This window comes from Narcine bancroftii, chromosome 6 (assembly GCF_036971445.1).
Source record: "Narcine bancroftii isolate sNarBan1 chromosome 6, sNarBan1.hap1, whole genome shotgun sequence".
In the NCBI taxonomy this organism is placed as follows: Eukaryota; Metazoa; Chordata; class Chondrichthyes; order Torpediniformes; family Narcinidae; genus Narcine; species Narcine bancroftii.
The window spans coordinates 41,302,235-41,323,347 of NC_091474.1; the positions used below are offsets into that span (position 1 = coordinate 41,302,235).

At 39.1% G+C, this 21,113-nt stretch overlaps 1 protein-coding gene across 6 annotated transcripts in view; it reads left to right on the forward strand.

The window, feature by feature from the left end:
• The window catches only part of LOC138736004 (AP-1 complex subunit gamma-1-like), a 106,855-nt gene that overhangs the window by 37,471 nt on the left and 48,271 nt on the right, over positions 1-21,113 (forward strand). For 5 of the 6 annotated variants that reach the window (XM_069884774.1, XM_069884776.1, XM_069884778.1 and 2 more), the window contains exons 5-8: positions 1,249-1,345; positions 5,818-5,894; positions 11,888-11,983; positions 19,147-19,227. In XM_069884774.1, the coding sequence (XP_069740875.1) occupies positions 1,249-1,345; positions 5,818-5,894; positions 11,888-11,983; positions 19,147-19,227 (351 nt within the window). Of the gene's footprint in view, positions 1-1,248; positions 1,346-5,700; positions 5,717-5,817; positions 5,895-11,887; positions 11,984-19,146; positions 19,228-21,113 lie in introns of those variants that run through there. The other variant, XM_069884779.1, reaches the window with a different exon arrangement.

Here is a 21,113-nt window from a genome sequence, read left to right on the forward strand (position 1 = left end):
ATTTGCAATCATCTTTACTTCTTAAAATCTGGAATTTGAATAAAGGGTCAGATGGCTCATTGCATTATATCCAGATTTGCGTTAAATCGGGGTTCCACAGTAAATGCCACACTCTTCAGTTTGCAAAGAAATTGATGAGCAATTACAGCCATTGGCTGCTGAGTTGAAACCAATTGTCTGGTAATTGCTTGATCGATCTGGTAGTACTTTTTCTGGACGACAACAAACAACAAAGGAAGGTTTTTAAAGCATGAAATAATGTTTAATTCTCACCAAAAAACAACCTGAACAAAATAAGATTAATCTAACGCCAAAAACTCAAAATTCTTCTGAGATTTTTCCAAATATTTGTTCAACCTGTGATGTCAGTTTGGCTCCGAAATAATTTCAGATAACTGAGGATTTCTGATTGTTTCAGATATCCTCATTTATCCAAAATTTTTCGGAGGGGAAATGACATTTCAGCTTCAAAATTTTCGAATAAATGAGGATTTTTGATTTTTTTTCTGAAATCCTCAATTATTTGAAATATATTCGGAGCCGAATAGATGATCACTTCTGAGTCCAAAAATTTTTTTGATAACTGAGGATTTTGGATAATCCGATTTTTGCATTATCGGAGTTGTAGTGTAAATTCATTTTTGAAGTACAGCAACACATTTTTTGAGTTGTGGATTTCGTTTGTATCTGGGATTTTTTGTTTGGTCATCCAGGCAAGGAAATTTTGATTTTTGAGCTGCCTCTCCAATGTCATAATGGATTCTATCAGTCAAGAGTTGCACTGATTGACTTTGCATGTTGAATCTAGCTAATATTTCACTTTTGAAGAAATCATTTTCATTTTCATGACTCCTTATGGGTTTCCTACTAAGGTATCCCATTAATTTACTATTGATTGCAGATAGATAAGATCATTTACATTTGGTTGTGAATAAGACCTTTGAGCATCACAATTATCTCTATATTATTAAGGTAGCATTGCCAATGGCAGCACAAGATTATACTCTGGTATTTGAGGTAATGTCAATCCAATCATGAATGCCATTCAAAAGAAATATCAGAAAGACATCAAAAATTAAAAACTCAGTTAATAGTTGGAATTGCAGAGCAGTGAAAAGTTCTTTCACAACAGTATTTTAGAAAATTTTTAAAAATCAGCATTGATGATGTGCTTTTATCTTTTGCAAGAATTTCAGAAGTGATTTGTATCTGGGATGTAAATTACTCAGTTGACTAATATGTTCGCAGGCTGCACTGGCTGCTGTACATGTCATCAGGAAAGTACCAGAGCTGCTGGAGATGTTTCTGCCTGCTACTAAAAATCTTCTCAATGATAAGAATCATGGTATGTAGCCTCTTTTCCATTTGTAACTTGCAGAACATTGTTTTACTTGATTGGTTTTGGTTTGATCTTCATTTTTTCTTTGCTGTTGTGATCTATTAAGAGTCCCATATGGAATGATGCTTCTTTCCCAGGATGACTTGTTCAAAAATTGATAGCAATTCATGGGGAAATGAGACCTCACATTGCTACAACAATTCCTCTGGTGGATTATAATTGATGAAGCAGGTGACTGCCAAAATGATTCCATTGTTTTGTTAAAGCAGATCCAAGTGTAATGATACTCTTTAGAATGTTTTTAGAACCTTGTTTAGATTTCTGTCCTTCAATCTTTCTGAATCTAACTGCGAAAGTCAATCAGAATGGTGATTCTATTATGCCAAGTTTTAGCCCAGTCAATAGATGGAAACACCAATAAATTGGAGCAGAATTAGGCCACTCAGCCTTCTATTCCTGCTCTACAGTTGAGCAAGGTCATGGCTAAGCTACCAAACACAATTTTCTTGCCCAGAAGATATCCCAAAATCTGTGTCTTGATTGCATTGTGAGCTTCCAGCTGTGGATGCTCAGTTGATGATTGCATTCAGAACATTCAAGTTGATCTTAAAAATGTGAATTGCATAGCCATACACATTTACAAATGGCACCTTAGGCCATTTTATGTTAATCAAATGCATCCCACAATTGTGAAATGCAATGGGACTTGCAATTGCATTAAACCTGCATTTTGCTTTTATCTAAAGCTATTGAATTTAGAGGTTTGGCCTTGCTTAATGCACTAGCTTATCATTTGATATTTCAGTTTTTAATCACCTACAAGTTACATTTTAGTGACTATAGAAATGGTGATTAATTAGATATTAGAATAGAATAAATAGAAAATGAAAAAATTGTTGAAATTCATAGTAAAAGCAAGAATGATTGCATGTTGCCTAGAATTGCCACAAAGTAGTTCAAATTAATAGCAGATATGTACTCAATCTGAAATTTGTAGGACTTATTACCATCTAATTTTCTGAGATTTGCTGTCTGAAGGCAAAGGCTCACCTGACATGATCTAACTGAATGATAGAAAAGGGACTGGATGAGCTACTCTTCTTATGCTCTTCACAAGATCACAAGATATAGGAGCAGAAGTAGGCCAATCAAGTCTGCTCCGCTATTCTATCTTGAGCTGAACCATTCTCCCACTCAGCCGCACTCCCCATAACCCTTGATGCCTTGACTAATCAAATACTTATCAATCTCAGCCTTAAATACACCCAATGATCTTGCTTCCACAGCCAGCTCTGGCTACAAGTTCCACAGACTCACGACCTTCTGAATAAAGAAACTTTCCCTCATCTGTTTTAAATTGATTCCCTTTTATCCTGAAGTTGGGTCCTCTTGTCCTCAACTCCCCTTCTGTGGGAAACAATCTTGCCATATCTACTCTGTCCAGGCCTTTCAGCATTTGAAATGTCTCTGAGGCCCTCCATCATCCTTCCGTACTCCAATGTGCACGGTCCAAGAGCCAACAAACATTCCCCATAGGCTAACCCTTTCATTCTTGATAGGGTTTAATTTCCTGTCACGTTGATCTTGATGAAAATTAATTTTCAAGGGTGGCACAATTGGCATAGCAGTTAGCGCAACATCTTTACAGCAAAAGAGACATGGGTATGAATCCCGCACTATCTGTAAGGAGTTTGTATGTTCTCCCCGTATCTGTGTGGGTTTTCCACAGAGTCTCCAGTTTTCTCCCACAGCTCAAAACACACCGGGGGTGTAAGTTAATTGGATGTAAATTGGGTGGCATGGACTCATGGGCCGAAATGTCCTGTTACTATGCTTTATGTTTAAATTGAAATAACTGCATGCACCTCATTAAGATGACCAGCCAAAACTGTCCTTGTGTGATGCCCTGATTCATATAATGCCAGAATGACAATCCTAGCTGATATCATTCTACCTGCTTCTTCCCTTTCTCCCTCCCTCATCTTCAGTTTAAAAGATAGTGGCTTTGAAATCAGTTGATCTGTTGAAAAAGTACATAGAAACATAGAAAATAGGTGTAGTAGGCCATTTGGCCCTTTAAGCCTACACCACCATTCATTATGATCAGTACCCAGTTCCTGCCTTCTCCCCATACCCCCTAATCCCCTTGGCCACAAGGATCAAATCTAACCTACACTTAAATATTGACAGGGAACTGGCCTCAACTACTTCCTGTGGCAAAGAATTCCACACATTTACCACTCTCTGAGAGAATAATTTTTTTCTTCATCTCAGTCCTAAAAAAAATTCCTCTTTATCCTTAAACTATGGCCCCTGGTTCTGGTTTTTCCCAGCATTGGAAACAACCTTCCTGCATCTAGTCTGTCTAAATCCTTAAGAGTTTTATAATTTTCTAAATTCCAGAGAATACAAGCCAGTCTACCCAACCTTTTTTCATATGCGAGAGTCCCTCCATCCCCAGTATCAGCCTAGTGAACCTTCTCTGCACCCCCTCCAAGGCAAAGATATCCTTCCTCAGATAAGGTGACCAAAACTGCACGCAGTACTCCAGGTGTGGTCTCACCAAGGCCCTGTACAGCTGCAGCATTCGCCCTCCTCACCACCTGCTGCACCTGCAGGCCCACTTTCAACAACTAATGCACAGCAACACCCAAGTCTCGCTTTTCCTAAACAGATACCATTTAAATAATAATCCTCTTTCCTATTCTTACCTCCAAAGTGGATAACCTCACATTTATCCACATTATACTACATCTGCCACGTCCTGGCCCACTCACCTAACTTGTCCAAATCACCCTCCACTCTCCTAGCATCCTCCACACAGCTAACCCTGCCACCCAACTTCGTATTGTCTGCAAATTTTGAGATACTGCTATCTATTCCCACATCTAAGTCGTTGATATATATCATAAACAACTGCGGCCCCAGCACTGAGCCCTGCGGTTCCCCACTAGTCACTGGCTGCCATTCTGAAAAGAACCCATTTATTCCTACTCTTTGCTTCCTGTCTCTCAACCAATTCTCTATCCACCTTAATACCATACCTCCTATACCGTGCTCTTTAAGTTATAGTCTTCTGTGCGGATCCTTAATCAAATGCCTTACTAAATTCCAGATATACCACATCCACTGGTTCTCCCCTATCCACTCTACTGGTAACATCCTGAAAAAACTCTATTAGATTCGTCAGACATGATTTCCCCTTCACAAAACCATGCTGACTCTGTGCGATGAAACCACTACTTTCCAAATGTACTGCAATTGCATCTTTAATAACCAATTCTAGCACCTTCCTTACTACCGATGTCAGGCTAACTGGTCTGTAGTTTCCCAATTTCTCTCTCCCTCCCTTCTTAAAGAGTGGGTTTACGTTGGCCACCCTCCAATCCTCAGGAACTAATCCAGTATCCAAAGAGGTTTGAAACATTATCACCAACGCATCCAATATTTCCTGGGCTACTTCCTTCAGCACTCTCAGATGCAGACTATCCGGCCCCGGGGATTTATCTGCCTTTAATCCCTGCAATTTAACTTGTACAACTTCTCGACTTACAATTATTTCCTTTAGTCCCTCTGTCACAATAGATCCCTGATCCTCAATAATTTCCTGTAGATTAGTTATGTCTTCCTTGGTGAAGACAGAACTAAAATAGTCATTCAAACAGTCTGCCATACCCTTGTTCCTCATGATCAACTCACCCGTTTCTGTCCGCAACGGACCCACATTTGTCTGAACTAACCTCTTTCTCTTAATGTATCTATAAAAGCTTTTACAGTCATTTTTTATGTTCCCTGCCAGCTTCCTCTCATAATCCCTTTTACCTTTCCTAATTAATCCTTTTGTCCTCCTCTGCAGAACTCTGAATTTCTCCCATTCATCAGGGATATTATTCACAGCACATTGGAACAATTGTTCCTGGGAGCTTTCCTGTACACCATGTTACACCATGAAAAGCACTTTTCATGCAGCTATTTTAGTCTTCCTCCAAGTTGGTTTGCATGAAAAGTAGGATGATGAGAGGTAAACACTATTGATGTTAGGCGGTGTGCAAGATGCCCGCAATACTTCATTATCATTCCCAGAGAGGTGCAGCATTTAGCCTTAATTCAGTGCCTCTCCATAACACCCAAGTTGAATATTTCACAGTCCTGCTTGTCTTGTATCTTTCCATTCCATGGGACACTATGAGCTTCATCTGTTTTTATCCTCTAGGAATATTGCATAAATAAGCTTGCAGATAAAGAGTTATCAAATGCATCATTTGTGTACTTTTTAAGTTGCTGATTTGTTTTGTATCCTGGTGTATTTTTGTTTACAGACTGGGTACAATATCATGGTTTCTCTTGTTAGCAAGCAAAGACTAGAAATGACTGAAGGTATGATAGTTTCTGGGGTCATCAGCATTATAATTCACTGCCTTGTCGTTCATTTGATGCATTCATCAGTTAAAACACTTTTCTCTTTCTTTGTCTTAAAGGTGTCCTCCATGCTGCTGTTGTCCTTGTTATAGAAATGTGTAAACATAGCCCTGACACACACACTTATTTTCGCAAGGTACAGCCACATCATGTTTACCATTGCTATCAGAAACCTGTTTTTCAATGTACTCATTTATATCCAGCTTCTCGCTTTTAAAAAAAAGTTTAATAACTTGCTATGCTGCAAGCACTGTTCATTGTGCAATAATAAAGCCATTATAAAATATCTGAAAAGTGTACTAAATATTTTCTACTGTTTAATTCATTGTTCTATGAATGGGAAAACCTCCATTTATTTTAATTTGTCAGGGGAATACAGTATTTCTGAACAGAGACTTGGTGGAGGAACATGGATTATTTTCATTTGCAGATACACACCTGCTGACACTTTGTGATGGATCTGTGGAGTAACCTGGCAGCTAAACTGCAGAGCAGATGTTAGTGTCCATGATTTAACTTGATGCTTTTCAAATCTTTTCTTTCCTATGCCATAGGTGTTCTTTAATTAGTAAGGGATTACTTAAAGTGGTATGTGAATGGGGGAGAAATGGTTGAAAACCATTGATCTAGACCCAATTGTTACTGAAATATTTTGCTTGAGAAAAATTGTCTTTGGGCCATTTCCTTTGGAGTTATGAAACCGTGCACATAACAAGTCAATTAGATACGATTAAAACAGTGGTTTTTAACCTTTTTCTTTCCACTCATATACCACCTATAGCATACAGATTACTTAAGGTGATATGTGAGTGGAAAGAAAAAGTTTGAAAATCACTAATTTAACTCGTAAAATTGTTTTGATAATGGTGTGGTGTACTACAATTTTGGTGACACTTTTCCTGAATCTGTACCTTAGTACTTCATCAGATGGAAAAAGTATTGCAATGTGGACCACCCTGGATAGCCAAAGCCATAATGTGTAGACATTATCCAGTCACTCCAAGTGATGCTGACATACCTCTGTCATCAATTAATCCCATCAGCATATGTTTATTTTTCTTTCTTTTTGCTTGCTTAGCTTTGTAGTAAACAAGCATTGCCTCAACTAGTCCTTATGACATATTTCATGTTCTTGCCAGTCTGTGTTTAAAAATTATTCTCTATGGTTTGTTAGCTAATTTTGTTCTGGCTTTGTTTTACATTCCCCACAAGTTTTAAAAAAATCTCTTCTTCCTCTTTGGTACCTCTGGACAATGCCTTGCCCTTCTGAGTGTCTCCTTGCATGGTTATCACCTCTCATTCACATGTTCCTTTTTAACTGAGAGGCCCATTTGGTTCATTATGTGAATGTAGGTCCTTAGATCAATCCCATTTCCCCATTATTTCTTGAAATCTATTCTCTCTTGCATGCCCAGGGACATCTCATTCCTTTTCTCCTCTCCCTCTCCAATTCCATTCTATGCCACCCATTTGGCTTTAATTTATAATGGCCAATTAGCAGCCAACCACCCCACTTGTGGGATGGGTGAGGAATCCAGGGAAACTCATGCAATTGCAGTCAGAATGTACAAACTCCATGCAGCATCAGAGCTCAAGAATTGAGTACAGGTCACTGGAGGTGCAAGACCACTGTGCTTGCTTGTTCCTGGCACCATTCATCTTTATTAATACCTCAATTTATTTTCATAATATGAAGACGATATCTATGCAGAGTGCGATCTGCCCAAGATTCTGGATAGTGTTTGTATTGCCAATCAATAAAACCACACTTGATCTTTTACCATTGTGCCACTTTCCTGCAGTAATCCCATTTTCCTCCATTCCCTTCACAGAAACATTGATCTTTCTTGAATGTTGAACAACTGAGTCTCTAGACATCTTTTGAATAGAGAATTCCAACAGTTCATTTCTCTCTGGTGAAGAAATTATTATGCATCTGACCTAAATAGCTGATTTCTGAGCACAGCAGCCAAGGGAAATGTCATCCCTACTTCTACCATGTAAAGCCACTTTCCAATGAAGTCCCTCATTCAGACTTTGGCCTGTTCACCTTAAATGTTCCTCTTGTGACATATCTGATGTAATAAAAATCATTTTGATGAACTACTGTCATATAACCATAGAAAATTGCAGCACAGAAACAGGCCCTTTTAATCTGTGCTGAACTATTATTTTGCCGAGTTCTACTGACCTGCACCTGGTCCATAGCCCTCCATACCCCTCATGTCCATGTTCTTGTGTTAAAATTGAGCCCACATTCACCACTTCCACCACTCTCTGTTAAAGAAGTTCCCCCTTTTGTTTCCCCTAAATTTTTCCCATTTCACTCTTAACCCATGTCCTCTGGTTTGTATCTCACCTCTCTTCAGTGGGAAAAAAAGCCTACCTACATTAACTTTGTCTATACCCCTCATAATTTCAATACCTCTAACAAATCTCCACTCATTCTTCTATGCTCCAAGGAATAAACCTTTAACCTTTCCTTAACTCAGTTCCTGAAGTCCGAGTAACATCCCAGTAAATCTTCGCACTCTTTCAATCTAATTTATATCTTTTCTGCAGTTAGGTGACCAAAACTGCACACAATACTCCAAATGTGGCCTCACCAATGTCATTTACAACTTTACCATAACAGTCCAACTCTTATTCTCAATACTTGGATTATTGAAGGCCAGTATGCCAAAAGCTACCTTTCCAGCCCTATCTACCTGTGATACCTCTTTCAGGCTCACAAGCTTATAAATTCCTGTCTTATTTTTGAGCCTTTTTTTAAACAGCAGAACAACATAAGCTACCTTCCAATCCTCCGGCACCACACCCATGGCTAAGGACATTTAAAATATTTTTTGCCAGAGCCCCTGCAACTTCTGCACTAGTTTCCATAAATGTCTGAAGGAATATCAGTCAAGATTTTAAAAAATATATGTATATATTATTTCTACTGTTGAGAGGCCAACCCAGTGCACACTATTCCACATAAAGTGATTAATTGAATCTCTACTCTTGTAGTTTTGTGTCAAGGCCAATGCATGCCTGGTCCTCCCAACTGATTTTCGAACCTGAACATTAATTTTTTACTGATTCATGAATGAGAATACCCTTCAAATGTAAACACCATGTAATTTCCCCATCATTTAAAAAAATGCTTTACTGTTTTTCTATCAAAGTGGGTGACCTTGTACTTTTTGAAGTTATTCCATCTGCCAAGCCTTTACCCATTCATGAGTCTGAACTCTACATTTTTTTTTACAGCCCATACAATTTCTACATCTACTGTCATTTGCATTTTGTGGAAATAGATTTCAAATTCCAAGAATCCATTTGTCTACTCCTCCTTTTGCAACTTCCAAGTTTGCAGTAAACTTGGCCAATCTTGACTCTCCCTCGCAAAATCTGATCATGTTTGTAGTGATATTTTTGAGTGAATACTCCATTATTTTAGTGTCAATTGTCATAGCTTTAGTTTTATAAGTTTCATTTCTTCAAATACTGTACAGGAATGCATCTGTAGTGTCCCTCTGAGAATCTGCTCCAAAATATTGGCAGAATAATAAAAAAAATCTTGTAGCTTTCAATACAATATAAGCGTTGTTAAACTGCAAGGGACCAACATGTATCACATACTAAATAATGAACTAGCTCTGTCCTCAGTTAGCACTAGTTTTGGCCACAGCTTCCCTAAGTTGAGAAATATGAATTTTGTGATTGCTTTTGGTCTCTGTTTGCTGTGTGACTGAAATTCTTATTAAATTCACTTAGCTGGTTGGATCATTTAGCATCTTGGTGATGTCCTAACTATGCTTGAAGCTGCATATTCATGGACAACATTGCAGATCAATTACTGCCTGGGTGTCCACTGCACCATATTTACAAGTGAATTTTGAAAGGAGATGAGGCCCAATTCAGTTTTAATATTCTGATATGCCCATACAATCTGTCAGTGTGGTTTTTCACAAAAAAATAACTACATTACTTTCAAATCTTAGCTGTTTCCTCTGAGTAAATTCTCAAAGCTGCTGACCTGAAGCAATGCAATTTCCTTGCTCTGTCTGCTTTTAATGAATACCTTTCTTTTCTCTGCTTTCATAATTTGGAGTATAGAATGAGAAGGTAAGGCTGTAACAACAAGAAAGCCATTGAATCCTGTACTCTCACTTTAAGATGAGAGCTTTACCTTTTATCAGATGAACAGGGAACCTGGGTCAAATGGGGTAACTATTAGCATCCCTGGAAAGACAAACTCCACCTGTACTAACACTGACAAATGGCAATAAATTGATCACAAATGCATGGCAGTAGATTATAAATAGTATAAAGTACATGTCCACGTGCACCTGTTTGTGTTGTGCTTGGTAGAAATGATGGCACAATTGAATTTGTTGACACGTGAAAAATGCATTTGATACTCAAGGTTTGCATCTATTTTCCCCCACTTCTTTTAATGTTCCTTCCCTAAATCTAGGATGTTTGTGTTCTTTAAGAGTTTTCTCCACAATGTAAATATTTCAAAGCTGTCCTTGGAGTATGCCTTAAATACTGAATGTCCAGATCAATGATATTTGGTACGTTTGTATCCAGGGTGTAATGTGGACATTGCTGACAAGGGAACCTTTGTTGTACATCTTTAATTGTTCTTAAAAGAGGCATAGTATATGCAGTATTGCTGTAAGGAGGTTCTGGAATATTTCCAAGTTGGTCTAGTGTTCAACTGGGATGAGAATGTGGTGGAGATATTGATAATTTGTTCCTGATCCCCTTTACCCTTCTGACCAAGTTTGCTGGATGCTTGGCAATAATATGAATCCTCCAAAGGAGCAGTCAAACTACTATATAGAAAAGCTCTATAAGCCAAGTGTAGTATTCTTACTTATTAGCTAAAAATAAAAACACGAATAAAACAGGAAGTAGTTGAACCACTTTAAAATTTTAATGTCAGTGGTGTGTTCTGTTGCTCTTTAATCCATTCTTTTATATCTGCTGTACATGCGAGCTCTAAATGTGCTTGGATATGCCCATGTAAAAATTGTAGCAAATGTGACCAAGTGGAAATGTACTGGGTCTCTGCCTTAATGGATAGTCCTGCTACTTGTGGTGTTGAGCCCATTCTGATCGAAAAGTTCATAGATGTTTGAAATCTGAAATTAAAAACAGGAAGTACTGGAAATCCACAAGTCGAACACTATCTGTGGAGAGAGCTGCAGTTTTCTTCAAGAGAGATAGTCTTTTATTAGAAGTTTTAATTTTAGTTTCTTTCTCTGCATATTCTGCAAGACCTGAATATTTCCAGCATTTGTCCTCATCAAGAACTAATTCTGGTGTTGGTCAGCGCTGCAGTAGTTTTCAGGTCTGGCAATACCAGTGAGTTACAATTGTTCCCTTACCCCTAAGTTTAGTGAAAGTTAAAGGTAACCAGGGTATGATTTTGCTCATTTGTGTGGTGTTTGGAGTTGGATCTATTTTTATTTTATTAAATTTGAATGTTTTATGTCCCCAGTGGCTGTCTTATCAGATGCAAAGTTGAAATATTCAGACCAGAAACCAGTCAAATTGTCCCTCCCTCATAAGTCATTTGATCTTTTTCGGGGGGAATGAGGAAATAAAATCAGCCAGGGTTTTGTTTCTGACTCCTGGTTAGTGACATCTGCTGGAAATGGCATTGTATGGGATTTGGGTCCTATACTCCAGAACTCTACAACTCCTTTTCCTTGAAACTTAACATTTCCCTATTCAAAGTATATTTATCACTTCAATATTTGAAGCAACGTACCATTTCAAAATCCTGGGAACTGAGTTTCATCTTTCAGTTATTTTGCACATTATTTTATTGTCTTGCAACTTCCTGTGTCCCTCAGATTTGTTTACCAGGCTGACCATTTTCATGTCTGAAAATCTGGACACTGCCACTTAAGTTTCATCTACACTGTGTACTTCAAATAATTGATTTGTCCCTGAAGAAAGTATGATGGCTTAGTCACTGGGAAGCTCCCACTCTGCTGAATGTCTCTTAACCAGCCTTTAATTCAATTTACTATTACCCCCAACTCCAGATCAATGATATTGAGGTGACCAAAGTTCTTGGAGATTAATGTATTGCTTTCAACATGTAATATTTGTTCTTTTCTATCTTAGGTTGTTCCACAACTGGTCAAATCTTTGAAGAATCTAATAATGTCTGGTTACTCACCAGAACATGATGTGTCTGGAATTAGTGACCCTTTCCTCCAGGTAGGTATCCAAATCTCCATTGAAGAAATAGCCACAAATTGGTCATTGGTTTGCTCATTTGTGACATTTCTGAAAGAGCTGAATAGGGTTCTTCTAAGAATTAAAATGAGGGGAACAATGTTTTCATATTATCAGACATATTAAGTAGTTTTTACACTGCTGTGTTGGGATTTTTTTTTAAAACAATGTGGTCCTTGTGTCTGTTGTGGCCCATCCTGACTCCAAATTCCACCACTCATCGCACAGCCCTTCAAGTCAGAACTCTTCAAGTTGAAGTGGTTTTTAAATATCATGAGGATTTCTCTCTTTGACATTCTCTGACTTCCAGATGTTTGCCATCCTCTGAGCAAGATGGTCTTTTCTCATCACTCCTGAAATCCTACAAATTAGTTAAAATTTATAACTTTGTTTTAACCTTTCTGCTTGGGTTCTTCTCATGTACAATTCTTAGACCTCTTGGAATTTTAAATAGCTCAATTAAATCTTTGTCTTTAAAAGAAAAACAACCTAATTAGTTCAATGCAACCCATTGTCGACAAACTGGAAGAATTGAAAACTGGCCCAACCCAATCTTATTTCGATTCTGTTTCAGCATGGAAATAAAATGGAAACTATGGCTAAATTTAATTCACCATAATCCAGGGATTATGCGACCAATACAAAGATGGGAAGGGGGCAGGTAGGGTTGGGCAAGGAAATGGCAGATGAAATGCATTGTTGGGAAGTATATGATGTCCTTTGGAAGAAGGAATAAAAGTGTAGACTTTTTTTAAATGCACAAATTCAGAAAGCAGAGGTGCAGAGAGACTTGTGCAAGATTCCCTAAAGGCTAACGCAGGAGAGTTGAAGGCAAGTGCAAAGCTAGCATTTATTTCAGGAGGAATTGAATATAAAAGCAAACTTGTAATATTGTGGTTTTATAAGGCATTAAGCAGTTTTGCGCTCGTTATCTGAGAAGGAATGTATTGGCATTAGAGGGGGTCCAGGCGAGGTTAACAAGAACAATCCCTGGAATGAAAGGGTTAGCATATGTTTGATGCCTCTGGGGCTATACTGACTAGAGTTTGGAAAAATGAAGGGGGATTTCATTGAAACCTATTGAATTATAAAATAACTGGATGTTGAGAGGTTGTTTTCTCCAGTGTGGGAGTCTGGGAACACAAAAACATCTCTTTAGAATCAGAGATAAGAAGCAATTTCTTTACCTAGGACGTGATGAATCGATAGAATTCATTGCCACATTCTGCTCTGGAAGCGTCATTGGGTACATTTAAGACAGAAATAAATAAATTCTTGCTTAGAAAGGGAATCCAGGGTTGTGAGGAGAAGTCTGGAGAATGGGGTTGAAAAGCATAGTAAATTAGCCATGATGAAATGGCAAAGTGACTAAAGGCCAAATGGCCTAATTCTGTTCCTATGTATTATTGTCTGATGGGCTAGTCAGCTTTTTAATGATCCATCCCTAATTGGCCTTGAGAGGGTGGCAGTGAGTTTAGTGCCTTAATGCTGCAGTTCAAGCTTTAGGTTACCTCAATGCTGTTAGGGAGTTCCAGGCTTGTAGAGGTTATGAGTTTGGAAGGTGCTGTCTGAGGAGTCATGATAAGTTACAGTGTGTCCTGTAGGTGATACAGACTGCCACTGCCGTTGTGGATAGTGGAGTGAGTGTGCATAGTGTAGAGCTCGTCGAAAGAATCAATGACTTGTTGATCCAAACCAAGGCTTTTATTAGCAAAAGACAGGAGCTCTTCACAGGTGGCCGACCAGGCCTGAATGATCCGACCTGGCTAGGGACACAACCCTTTAAGGCCCAGACAGTAGGCGTGGCTTAGCTCTCAGCCAATCGCTGTAAGCACAGTCTAGATACTGTAACTATATACACTATATACATTGGTGATAGATCTGTACTATCACACATAGATAGGGTGCCTATGCAGTGCGCTGCTGTACCCTGGGTGGTGTGTTGTTGAATCTGCACTTATCCACGTGAATGGAGAATGTTCCATCACACTCCCGACAGACCCTCGGGGTTAGGTGAATTGTAACCATGATGATGAATTTCTGATCAAAGGTGACCCCCAACAATATTAATTTTTTTTGGGGGGGTGTTCAGTGATGGTGTAATGCCATTGCATATTGGGGGATCAGGGGGTGAGGAGATAGCTAGATTAGCTTTTGTTGGATATTGTCGTTGTGTCACTTGTGTGACACAAATGTTACTTGCCACCAAGTAGCCCAGGCTGTTGTCCAGATCTTGTTGCAGTTGGAATGTGTGAACTGTTTTGTTATCTAAGAATCTGCAAATGGTGCTCACATTGTGCAAGCATCAGCGAACATCCCTACTTCTGCCTTTACAATTGCAGGAAGGTCAATGATGAATAAGCTGAAGATGGTTGGGCCAAGACACTATCCTGAAGAATTCCTCCAGAGACATCCTGTGATTGACCTGCCAAGGGTTTTCCTCCTGCTTCCCATTGACTCAATTTTAGCTAAGGTTCCTTGATGTCAAATCTCTGGAGTTCAGTTCCTTTGTCCATGTTTAGTCTGGGGAAGTAATGAGATTAGGTGCTGGGGACTTTGGAGCAGGTTTGTTGCTAAACAAGTGGCACTTCATAGCATTATTGATTACACTGGACACAAAGATTTTGCTTCCTGAACAATTTTAGGTGTATTTTATGGATTTTGGGTTGCTGAGCACAAAAATCACATTTTTCTTATCACTTTTTAAAGATATCACCTATTTTTGTGATTTGTCATATGTTCAATTATACTTCAAATATACAAAGCCACAAAGTGCAATAGCTCATTGAAAATTCATTTTCTGCATTCTCACTTGCACTTTTCCCCTGTTGATAATTCATCCAGTCAGTGACAAACATGGTGAAAGGTTTCATCAGGAAATTGCAACCATGCAAAAGCAATATCAGGGCATCAGTGCTGGATGACTATTGTTGGACACTGATACGAGAGGTATTAGATGCTGAATACAAACGAAAATCAGTGACAAAACATTTTTAGCTTAGTTGAATTAATGCAATGTGTCAGTATCATTATACGATTAAACATGCAGAATTCAATAAAAATTAATTTACTGTTTCTCTAAGTTTCTGTGTTATACAGCAAATCTGAAATTATCTCCATCTCTTAACCTACTCCAGATCTCACGACTCTAACTTTTCTAAATTATTTCCCCTATCGCCCCAACTACCTATCAATTTACCTCCCCAACCTCTGTCCAATGCCCTATCTCCTCTTGCCCCTTCCCAGCTCCTACCCTTTTCTTATCTTTGTATACTCTTATTTAGTCTTGATAAAGGCCCCTGACCTTAACTGACCATTTATACCTATGGATTCTGCCTTTCTCCCTCAAACTTTGTTCACTCAAAATTCCAAAATCTAGTTGCATTTCTCTCGAAACTGCAGAGCTTCAGGTCTTCACACAATCCAACCCTCCTCCATTGACGTGGTCTATATATCTCCAACTCTCCTGTGAAAGCTACCAACATTAAAGGAACCATCCCAACAGGGACAGTTTTCTGTTGTTATCGAACTTTTAAATGAACCTCACGTTGGTTTTAAAAAACTGTCTTTACACAGTTTTAACTGTGCCCTTTTCGATAAATTGTACATTGCTGTTCCCTGTACATTTTCTTTATAACACTGTATCCTGCACGTTTGCTTTATTACTGCACCACCTGCTGTACTCAAGCATAGGAATCTTGCTTGGATAGTATGCAAAGCAAATTTTCACAGTATCTTGGCATGCATGACAAAAAAATAGGATTCAACTTTCTGCCCTCCAAACTCCTGCTTTTGGGTGCCATCTGGCTACCAGACTGGATTCAACCCTTCCGAGTAACGTGCAAACATTCCCTGACGTGCTTAGCTCCTCATTCCTGAATAATCAATGAACCAAAGACTCTGCTGTACTTTTCGTTCACTATTTTAACTTTTTCATAGTAATGTCGTTAAGGTGGTTATAATATGAATGTTTGCACTATGACGCTGCCACAAAACACTGAATTTCATGACTTGTTCATGACAATAAATTCTGATTTTGATGTCGAGGAGATGCAGGTAAGGGCTGAGTTGATGGGAGTATAGGTGAAGTCACTTTTTTTGAAGGAGGAAGATATCTTGGATGTTCTAGAATGGAATACCTTATCCACGGAGCAGGTGGGAAGGAGGCAGAGGAATTGAGAGAAAGGACTAGAATCCTTTCAGGGGACAGAGTATAAAGAGGTATAGTTGAGGTAACCAGAAGTTGGTGGGTTTGTAGAAAATGTTTGTAGAGAATTTGTTTTCTGAGATGGAAAAAGGTAAGAGATGGACCAAGTGAATTTGAGGTCAGGGTAAAAGCAAAGTGGATAAAGTTGTGCAGGAGGCATCACCATTGAAGTTGTCAATGTAGCGGAGGTAGAGGTGAGGAAATTTGCACCACAAGGCCAACAAAAAGACTTGGATCTGATCTGTTTATCACTTTGCTGTTTAGCCTGTCAGGCATGCAAGTAGTCCTGCTTTGTAAATTCACCAGGTTGATCACTCATTCTTCGATATCCCAGGTGCTGCTACTGGCACGCCCTCTTGGACTCTTCATTAAACCAGTTTATCCCCTGGTTTGATCAGGATGGTAGAGTGGGGGATATGCTGGACCAAGAGGATGCAAATTGTGTTTGAGTAAATTTTGCTGCTGGATGCCCATTGAGTTAATTGGGTCTGTTAACAGCCTGTCTCGTTTAGCATTGTAATACATTTTTATTTTAAAATTAGACATACAGCACGGTAACAGGCCCTTTCGGTCCACAAGCCATGCCATCCAATTGACCTACAACCCCCAGTACATTTTGATCAGTGGGAGGAAACCCATGCAGATTCGGGGAGAAAGTACAAACTCCTTATAGACAGCGCAGGATTCAAATTCCGGTCCCAATAGCTGGCACTATTACAGCGTTGGGCTAACCGCTATGCTAATCATGCCACCCTAAAATAGGCAGAAGGATTCTTTGCCCAAGTTTAGCCCAATGCCATGAGTTTTTGAGGGATGTAGAGTCATTATTGAGGGCTCCCAGGATAGTTCGCTCCCTGTTGCATACCAGTATGCCATGCCTCCTCTTGCATCTGTTTTCCCAATGGGATAGGATGTACCTAGGGATAGTGCCTGGTATGTTGACTCTAAGATGCCAATGTCAGCCTGTTGCTTGAATAGTCTGCAAGATAACTTTGGCACAATCTCTTGATATTGATAAGGAGGATGCTTACAGTGTGACAGAATATAGATATGTTTTTGGGGGATAAGTTGGGACAGGGTTTTTAGTGTAGGTCAGATACAAACACTTTAAAACAGATCTTGTTTAAAAGACTGGACCTCTGCAAAAGCTTTGGAGTGTGCCCAAGAGACTTCACTAATGGATTGTTGTTTACAAAAAGGAGCTTGTGAGAGCCGCATTCTGTCTGGAGTGTAATTTGCTGTTCTAGGAGGGTCATGTGGTTTTGCAAGCAGAGAGAGTAAAACGGGTGTTTTTTCAGAGAGAGAGAGACAGATCAGTTCTACAGTTTTACAGCCAGCAGCAACTGGAACTGGAACAGGACAAGCTGGCAAGCTTGAGGAAAACCCCATTTGGAAGACGGGTTGTGAGTGCTTAGTTCAGCCTGGTCAAAGCCCTTGTGGTTCATGCAAGAGGAGAGAACTGGCTGTCTAATGTTTCACTTGGAATAAGAGAAACAATAAAGGCACTTGTGGTGACCTGAAAGAAAGACGTTATCAGCTGGAGAACCCTGATGGGGCAAGCTTCTTTGGCAAGACCCTGAAGTGGCTGATTTTTAAAAAAAAAAGGAATCAGTTGTGGGTGTCAGCATACAACGAATCTCTCTCTGAAAACCGACAAGAACCTTCCTAAGTGGTAACCATTTATCTTTCAAGTACAAAAGCCTGGTGAACTTTATAAATGTTAAACTCTGTGCATAGTATGAGAATTGCCTGCAACCAGTGAACTTGGAGGAATGAGAAGTGAGATTAGACTGTGAATCAAAGAACTTTTCTGAACTTGCACACACATGACATACACATGCACTTAGAATTAGAAGGGGGTTAAGTTGAATTAGTTAAGTCAATAGTGATAAGTTAGAGTGTGATTCTGTTTTCATGTTTAAAGATCATTAAAAGCAACTTTTGTTTAAGTAACCATTTGTCTTGGTGAATATCTATTGCTGCTGGGTATTGGGGTCCTCTTGGCTTGTACAACAGGGCCAACAAGGAAGTTTTGTGCAGTGTCATTTCCTGATTCCATATCGATTCGAGGTGATCAGTCTGGTTTTGTGTTCCTTGTTGCTTTATAATTACAATTGACTGGCTTGCATAGTCACATGTTGTCCAGACAAGGTAAGGATGGCTAATTTCCTCCCTTACAGGTCATTAGTGAACCAGATGCCCATAGTCAATTGCTGTAGATTTTTAAATCCAGAATTTGAATCTGTAGCTACCGGTATCTGCTATGGTGGAATTTGAACTTTTGTCCCAAGATTCCTGAGTACCTAGATTGTCAATCCAATCATAATATCACTACATTTTTCTCAAACTATTTTGCCTCCCTCAGCAAGAATATATCTGTATCTCTCTAGAAATAGTGATCTCTCCTTGTCAGTTGTTCACCAGTTGATAGTTTTCTCTTAGTCACGCAAAACTTAGAAAGACAATATCTATTTTCAGCAAAGTGGGTTGAGTGAGAGCCACCCTTCGTTGAGGTCATGCTTGAAGTAAAATACAGCAACTACAGATATTTGAAGGAATGGACTATGGAATATAATTCATTTTTGTTTTGTTAAATCACTAGCGCATAACATAAGAAATAAAAACAAATATGGGCTGGATGGCCATTGAAGTTTGTACTGCCATTTACCAACAATGCCTCCTCACAGCCAGCTTATTGTTTGGGCATTCCATTAAGTATGCTTGGTGCAGTTTTCAAATGATCACCGGTAAATACCTGTGCTCCTTCAGACCAATGGTCAGATTTGCAAAATGTCCTTTTAGCTCCTGTTTTATGTAACTCAGTTTTAACAATTTCCCTTACAAATATTATGAATCTATCCTGTCTAACTGGTTGTACTGAACTTTTCTCCACATTTCCTACAAGATGTATTTTGAGAGGGTCCTTTCTGTTTCACAGGTGCAGATTTTAAGATTGTTGAGAATGCTTGGAAAAAGCGATGATGAAGCCAGTGAACAAATGAATGATATTCTCGCTCAGGTGAGCAGTTCTGGCAATGGGCCTTTGACATGAGACATTAACTCCACTTCAGTGTTCATAGATGCTGAGTGTTTCCAACATTTGATGGTTTTATTTTAGAAACTGTAATATAGGTAGTCCTCAACTTCTGATCTACGCGAGTTACGCCCACCTGCACATACGACCAAAATTTAAAAATATATTAAAATACTGTACAAGTACGTATTTTGATTTAAAAGTACTGTTTACAGTGGTCCCCACTCCCAGCAGCAGCCCAAAATCTTACTTCCAGTGGCAGCCCAATGCTTGAGTCCAATTACTATTATTTACTAGAAGTTCATATGTTGAGTATCTTTATTAAAGGTACAGTACGTATGTTGACATTCGTCATTAAAGGTTCATTTGTTAAAAATCTTTTTTAAAAATTGCTTTAAGACCCTGTTAAGCCATGCACGATGGGGTGAATCCGACTTGTATCCAATCTGAGCTTCGACCAATCTTTCAGACCCAATTACGATCGTAAATCTGGGACTACCTGTAAATGAGTCTAAAGATTAACAGCAGTGTATGTTTAGAGTGGACACTAAATATAAAAGCTAGAAGAGCAAAATATCAGTTTTGTTTCACTCGACATGAAATTAGAACGATCATTGTCCTTGTTTCAGGTAACTCCCTCCCCTCTCTCTTTCCATTTCTTCTTTACCTTCCCTTATGGACTTTTCGCTCCAATTCTCCCTCTCAAACTGCACGCCACTGTCTCCCATCCGCAAATGGTTGGAAGAATCACTTGTCCCAGTGTCATCATGGAGAGCAGCCACCTGGGCAGGAGCGGGACCTTGGGCTCTGGCGTTCCCTTCTCCTTCCCTCAGCACAGCAGAGCTCCTGATGCCAACTCTGAACCCTCCCCTTGGCCTACTGGTCTGCACATACAGACAGGACTTCCCTTGACCTGGGGTGGATTTGGAGTTGGGACTCAGGTGTTGCCATCGGGAGCTCCAGTGACCGGGGAGACAGGAGCTCTTCAACTCACCAGTGAATGTTCCACTGGTCCTGGAAGGATCAATACATACATATAAATTCTTCATCATATGACAATACAATATAATAAAAATGATACAAAATGATAATTTTTTTATTTTTATCCCCCCTTCCCCCTCTCCCCAAAGAAAAAGAAAAGAGAAAAAAAAGAGGAAACATCTGAATTTATTATCATTCATATATTCCTAACATATTCTACCCTGTACATATTCATTTTAGATTTAAAGCATAGTAACGGGCTCTTCCGGCCCACAAGCTTGTCCTGCCCAAATAGCCCAATTAACCTACAACCCCCATCTGTTTTGAAAGGATGAAACCAGAGTGCCTCAAGAAACCCTCGCAGACATGGAGGGAGATTACAGACTCATTAAAGACAACCAGATTTGGACCCAGGTTGCTGGCACTGTAATAGCATTGTGCTAACCATGCTACCGGCTAGCTAAGCTAATGCTAATACTGGAATGTATAGTTCTCTCAAGCAGTCAAATGAAATTTGAGTGAACTTTATTTGATAACAATTAGTAATCTCAAAATGTGGGAAATAATGATGTTATGATGGCCTTGTGCATAGTTTCAAGCTAAAGCAGGTTTCTCTTCTCTTTTGGGGCTGGGAGTGAACAGTATCCCAAATTCTGGACCAGTGGATAAAAGGAAGGGGATGGGAATAATAGCCCTTTAGATGTGTTTCAATTCTGGGAGAGAAATCAATGACAAAGAAATTTCCCTTTTTGAGTTGGAGCTTTATTTGTTTCATCACTTACCTCTCTGACTTTGTGTCAGATGAAACTATTGAGAGAAAACATTTGGGGTAATATTTTAATGGTGAATAGAAGGATAATGAAAAATTCTTTAAACAGAGATACTTAAGG